This window comes from the organism of the source record quoted next, unplaced genomic scaffold, assembly GCF_019419815.1.
Source record: "Pyrus x bretschneideri cultivar Hongxiangsu unplaced genomic scaffold, Pyrus_bretschneideri_v1 Contig86, whole genome shotgun sequence".
In the NCBI taxonomy this organism is placed as follows: domain Eukaryota; kingdom Viridiplantae; phylum Streptophyta; class Magnoliopsida; order Rosales; family Rosaceae; genus Pyrus; species Pyrus x bretschneideri.
The window spans coordinates 1,481,569-1,488,085 of NW_025999827.1; the positions used below are offsets into that span (position 1 = coordinate 1,481,569).

The window sequence follows — 6,517 nt, forward strand, 5'->3', positions numbered from 1 at the left end:
ACTTGTTAAGAACTTCAGGCGTATATGCTTTATGTGTACAAATAATGCAATAAATATTTAGTGTAAATAAATAAAAACACACCGTAAATGACCTTGGTATAGTAAAAAAATATAATATACTACATTAATAGGGTTGTCTAAATTCCTCTTCGAAATTGGTATAATCAAAAGGGGTTGTCAATATACTACATATTCTCTAACCACTTCGAAATAGTTATTCAACACTATTTTACTTTTCATATTTATTAATCTCTTTTTTTTTTTTTTTTTTTTTTTTATATTAGAGATGTTACTTCTATATTCTCTCGCAAAGATGTGACCCATGTTACATTTTTTTTTTTTTTTGTAAAAAAAAAAGGAACAAATGGTGGCAAGTTACGATTATCCACAGTTTCCGAGGATTGGGAAGACTTATAAAGGCATTTTAGCCTCCACTTGACTACAGGTCTGGCTTCCACACCATTGTGCCATGTTACATAGATGTCTATCAAATCTGTCATTTTGAGTAGTTCACTCTTATTTTTAATTAGTGGATTATCCCTGTTAAAAAAGTCTTTTCTGAATTTACCATGTTTTGGATTCAAACCCTCGTGTAGTTTAAACCATGCATGCGGTAGAATGCTGATTCAGCTGAAGTTTCCTACCAAAAAAAAAAAAAAACTTCTACTTTTGAACCTTAGACACATTTTTAAACTTGCTCCAAACTGAAAGTGAAAAACAAAACTTCTAATTATGGATTTAATTAATTAATTAATTAGGGCAGCCACTAGTTAATATATATATTTTTTTTGTCAAACAATAGATTTTGTTAGATTAGTCACCGATGAGATTCAAACCCATTGCGTCATGCAAGAATTCAACACCTTTTCACCACTGTAGTAAAGAACCACTTGCAAGTAATTAATATTATATAACTCGAGTTACTTTGTTAGGCTGTTCTTTGGAGTGTGGAGAGATGTTGATGTTGTTGTCCCTCCCTCAGGCAATTTTAAGCAAAAGAAAAGATAGATACAGTACGCTATCCTTTTTATGTTACAGACGAATGAGAGACAGATTAAATAAAATCTTTCATTAAAAAACTGCTAGCTACAAACTACAAACTCCCTTTTCATTTGTAGAGGTGTTTCTAAACTTGTACGAGCATTTCTGTTCATTTCAGTCAAACGTTTTAGGATTGTATTATTATATTATTAAAAATCTAAATATATATTTTAATTTTATCAAAAGGCGTTGTCTAAATTGTTATGCAATAAGGTTCAAATATAATATACTACACTAATAGTGTAATCAAATGCTCACTCCGTAAATGACCTTGGTATAGTAAAAAATGCTCTACCAGAGCAATGTGTCAAGATTTCAGAGTGAGTCATTTGTCTACTATAACTCACATATATATTATCTCAACTTAACTGCATACACAGACCTGCATTAAAAATTTTTAAAACAAAAAACTTTGGTGTTATTTACAAGAAAATCATTCATTTACAAGTAGCAATATATACACTGTCAAAGTTGTGATCTGGGATTGCATTTTTTAACAGAGCAATACATCACTTACTCCAACTCCCTAATTAATCTTGAAAAACATAATTCCTTGATTCAAGTCCTAGAGAATGAAAAGCGCAACTAAATTGTAGAACTAAATCCAATGAATCACTTCTTCGTTCACTAAGGGGAGAGATTTTTAAGTGTACTGAAGCACAAGCTGGTTTACCAAGTGTCATAATCAAGGTTCTAAAAGACGCTAAGAGTTAGTCGGGCAACAGACTAGGGCCTATTGCGTAGGCGGCAAGGTAGAGCCTAAGCGGATTTAAATAAATTTATTATATACTTGTATAAATAAGTGTCTGCTTATATTAAAAGATATATAATTGCGAATAGGATATATAAATTGTAAAATAGAAATACATATAGATTATTAAGTTTTAGAACATAATGAAAACACGGGGAATAAGCATATAATGTGTGTTCATTGAAGTATTTAACAAGTCTTTTACAATTTATTAAAAAAATAAATTGCAATATGAGAGTTATCTATTTTCTGTTTAAGTGAGAGTCATGACCTAGGTGGCTCTAAGCTGAATAAGCCTGCTTAAGCAAGTCGATGTGTCATTTCTTAATTTTCAAATGCCTAGGGATTAATCGGAATGGTGGCCAGTTGCCTAGTGCCTAAGTGGGGACAAGGCAGTGCTAGACGGGGTCTAGGTGGGAATTTTTAGAACAGAGGTCATAATATAAGTGATAATAAGTTTTTTTATTTATTTTTATTTTTTTTAGTGTACGTCTATTCATTTGGATTATGAAATTGGTGTTGTGTTTCGGATACATTGAAAAATATTTGCACAAAGTGTGGGGTGATTATCCTTTCAGGACCTTTATCCAAAAGGATCCTTGTTTTTTGGTAAAAATGAGAACTAGTTGTGGGGCTCACTTCACATAGAACGAACGATCCAAGCTATCTATTTTTCAAGTTTCACTGTATAAATCATCATTCCAAAACATTAGCCAAATTGGAAACGGTTGAGATATCTAATCGAATTTAAAGAAATTGACAAACACTATGTCCTAAAAAACATTGTAATTTCATCATGACAATCAAATAAACAAATGATTTCGGATTGTATTGATTTTTTTTTTTATAAAAATTATCTATAAATGAAAACTTAAAAAATAAACAATTCAGATAGTTGAGTCTTACAACTTGTTCCTACTTTTATGAATAAAATGGGGATCCTTTAGATGGGGAGGGTCTGTTGCCTTTATGATGAAGCAACGGTTAAAACGAAACCAACTTTTTAGTGTATGCAAAATGCCAACCAATCCGGTTGCTTATTCGTTCCAAATTCCAAATTCCAAATTCCAAATCCCAAGATAGATGAGAGGAGAAAGCCACACCGCATTATAATGTGTGTGGTCCCGGCCATCAAATTTGCACACCACAATCTCACTACCCTTCTACCTCCACCGTCCACGTCATCTTTTGGTCCCACACTCTTCCTTCCCGATAACTTATCCTCTCTCCTCGTAAACCCCGAAAGATACTTGTGCCACTTGCTGAGGGTAGCCAAAACTTTTACCCGCCAAGTTTAAACCAACAGCTGCCAACAACATTCTCAAAACGACACGTCGTAAAGTTGTAACCGCGAGTACAAAACCCAACGTATATGGGTAGTGGTCGGTCACAACTTGCTTAGGTCTGCTGGAGGTCACGACCACTGCCTAATTGACACGTGGAGATTCTGGTTCTTTTGTTAATTCCACGACGAGAAGTGAATTTACAGACGATTTAAGAGAGAGAAAGAGAGAGTTTAGAGAGAGAAAGCAATGGAAAGGTATGAGATAGAGAAGGATATTGGGTCTGGGAATTTTGGGGTTGCGAAGCTGGTGAAGGACAAATGGAGTGGCGAGCGCTTTGCCATCAAGTTTATTGAGAGAGGCCAGAAGGTGATTAATTATTCATTAATTTTCTGCATATTTCAACTATTTTTTTCAAGTTTTAATCAGTGTCTTTGTTTTCCCAGGTGGGATTTTATCAGTTTGTTCGTTTTTATGAACTTGGTTTGTGTTAAATCCAACTGGGTTTGTGTGTGTTTTATAGATTGATGAGCATGTACAGAGGGAGATTATGAACCACAGGTCCTTGAAGCATCCAAATATAATAAGATTTAAAGAGGTATGTTAATTTCTTATTTGTGAAATTGTATTGGAATTAACCTCTGCGGTGGGAATAAATGGTTAATTGCAACTTGCAAGTTATGTTGGTGGTGTGTGCAGCTTGAAAAATTATTAGAGAATAATCAGACTACTTTTTGTCTTTAACTTTTAATTCCACTTGATTTAAAGTAAATATTCGTGCTTATTTATCACCTTTTTTTCCTTTCAATTCCTCTGCGTAACTATTTGTTATTAATTTCTAGGGTTCAGCATGTTTGAAAGCAAATGGGAATTTTCTAATCTGTACGTATTTTGATTTGTTTACTAATTATCAATTAATTTTTGCAGGTGTTGTTGACACCAAACGATTTAGCAATTGTGATGGAATATGCAGCTGGAGGTGAACTTTTCGAAAGAATATGCAATGCTGGTCGATTCAGTGAGGACGAAGCAAGATATTTCTTTCAACAGCTCATATCAGGAGTCAGCTATTGTCATTCAATGGTAAAACCCTCAACCCACCAAAAATCATGATATGATTTGTGATTCTTCCAGCTTATGATATTATTTTTTTTCTTGTCTTGCAGCAAATTTGCCACAGAGATCTTAAATTGGAGAACACTCTTCTGGATGGAAGCTCAGCCCCGCGTCTCAAAATTTGCGACTTTGGTTATTCCAAGGCAATTTACCAGTTAATTGACTGCAATTCGTATAGTGAATTTCTATTTCATATGGTAATTACTTTTCTTCTGCATCCTATAGTCATCTGTGTTGCATTCCCAACCGAAATCAACTGTTGGAACACCGGCATACATTGCACCGGAAGTCCTGTCAAGAAAAGGGTATGATGGCAAGGTAACGTTTTATCTAAGGCTGGTTTGTTTTCATCTTCTGTTGGTCTTGTCCTCGTCATTTTTGACCAACTATTTGGTCACCTAACTAACATCCATGTTTTCTCACTCATTTTTTTATCCTTTGAGAATCTTAGATTGCGGATGTTTGGTCATGTGGGGTTACCTTGTATGTCATGCTTGTTGGTGCTTATCCCTTTGAAGATCCAGAAGATCCAAGAAATTTCAGAAAAACACTTCAGGTACATGTATATCCTTGTGCTACTTGTACCGTTTTTGTTTCGCCTATTGCTATGCCTTTCGATGTTATTGCCTAACAACTATAATTTGATAATGGCTTATTGCAGAGGATTCTTAGTGTCCACTATTCAATTCCGGCCTATGTACGTGTTTCCATGGAGTGCAGACATCTGCTTTCTCGAATCTTCGTTGCTAACCCAGAAAAGGTATTATTCCTTGCACTCACAATCACTGGTATGTATGTCGTTAATTGTCAGTCGTGGATGTACGCATACTGCTGACAACTCTGCCTAAAACGACAGAAAACCTACTGTAACTTTGTTCGAGTCTTTATACTTTAATGCCCTTTTTTTTATTCGCCTAGAATAGCCATCGTTGTGCACGACATAATTGTCAATTGTTGATGTGTAGATGGCTCACAACCGTGCTTAGAAAGAAAATCCTTTGTCACTTTTTTTAGTCTTTATACTTTATACCCTTTGTTTTGCTTCTCTAACAACGGTGGTCGTTATACACACGTGGTTGATTGTCAATCGTTGTATTTGGTGCAGAGAATAACTATCCCGGAAATAAAGCAGCATCCGTGGTTTCTAAAAAACATCCCAGTAGAATTCATGGAAGAAATTGGCCTCCCAAACAATGACCACAATTATGAATCATCATCCCAAAGCAATGAAGAAATATTGGCAATAATTCAAGAAGCTAGAAAACCTGCTGTGAACGGCACCAAATATGGGGGACATTTACTTGGGAGCATGGATCTTGATGAGATAGACGACGCTGAAATAGATGATATAGAGACAAGTGGTGATTTTGTTTGTGCGTTATGAGTTTGAGTTTATATCGAGATTTTCCATTATGTCCGATGTATCCTTTACACGAGCATAGTGGGATTTTCGGTTCAAATCATATATACAACTTTTTGCACTCTGTAGCTGCAGGGAGGCCAAATGCCATTTCCAGAAAGTGGTTGGAGTTGGAGATAAGGCCTTTTTTTCATGTGGTGTATTGGGGAATCAAACTGTCTCTTTAAAGATTGATGTTTATTTTCCCTTGCTTGGAGTTTGCTGTCTAGGTCAATGGTGTGAAATGGCATTTCCATTGTGGGGGGACCTTATGGCCGTTGCTTCTTAGGTTTGTAATTTGCAAATTCTCATAATGCTCTTCTGCTTTTTATATATGGAATCATAGCTGGATTAAGACAATGACTTGTAGTTCAAGTGTTTAAAATCGTTTATTCTTGCACCCGAAGTCTCGTGTTTGAATCTCCCTCCCTCGAAATTATGTAGGCTTGTGACATAAGCCTACATGTATGTTATAATTACCACTCTACCAACCTGATCTGCAAAAGATTAGGATTTTTTAGGATCCTATCCGTTCATCGTACATTATGCTGTCAGCTTTCGTTAAGTATTGTTTGTGTTTAATTTTAAATAAAAACGTAATAATAATTTCTGACAGCACAATGTATGGTGAACAGATAGAATGAAAGATTCCTTGAACTCTCACAAAGAGGATGGATCCAAATCCAAAAATTAGGACAATAATGCATTATAATTTAATTAAGGACTACGTAAGTAAACGCATAATATCAATCTTAAAGATACATATGTTGTTAGTGGACAAGCACCATACGTCCATTATACTGTTGCAAGTCCAATGGTTAGTCGCTCGTGGTAAATTGGAGAAGGTTGATTGAACCGCACAAACATTCTTTAATTATTTGCATTTATCGTATAGGGATTGGTTTGAGGTTGCTGTGTTTTTTTATA

At 35.0% G+C, this 6,517-nt stretch overlaps 1 protein-coding gene across 1 annotated transcript; it reads left to right on the forward strand.

Annotated features, from left to right (window-relative positions):
- Positions 1-3,259: 3,259 nt before the first annotated feature.
- LOC103955653 (serine/threonine-protein kinase SAPK2) lies at positions 3,260-5,950 on the forward strand. Its single transcript, XM_048576218.1, has 8 exons — positions 3,260-3,444; positions 3,599-3,673; positions 4,003-4,158; positions 4,242-4,334; positions 4,417-4,509; positions 4,643-4,747; positions 4,853-4,951; positions 5,297-5,950. The coding sequence occupies exons 1-8, from the start codon at positions 3,325-3,327 to the stop codon at positions 5,573-5,575; spliced, it is 1,020 nt and encodes a 339-aa protein (XP_048432175.1). The 5' UTR covers positions 3,260-3,324; the 3' UTR covers positions 5,576-5,950.
- The last annotated feature ends 567 nt before the right edge of the window (positions 5,951-6,517 follow it).

Bases quoted from the DNA above. Each gene is read 5' to 3' on its own strand.
- LOC103955653 (XM_048576218.1), top strand. From the start codon at position 3,325: ATGGAAAGGTATGAGATAGAGAAGGATATTGGGTCTGGGAATTTTGGG. The intron at 4,159-4,241 runs GTAAAACCCTCA...CTTGTCTTGCAG, and splicing joins TCAGCTATTGTCATTCAATG to CAAATTTGCCACAGAGATCT. The intron at 4,335-4,416 runs GCAATTTACCAG...TGCATCCTATAG, and splicing joins GCGACTTTGGTTATTCCAAG to TCATCTGTGTTGCATTCCCA.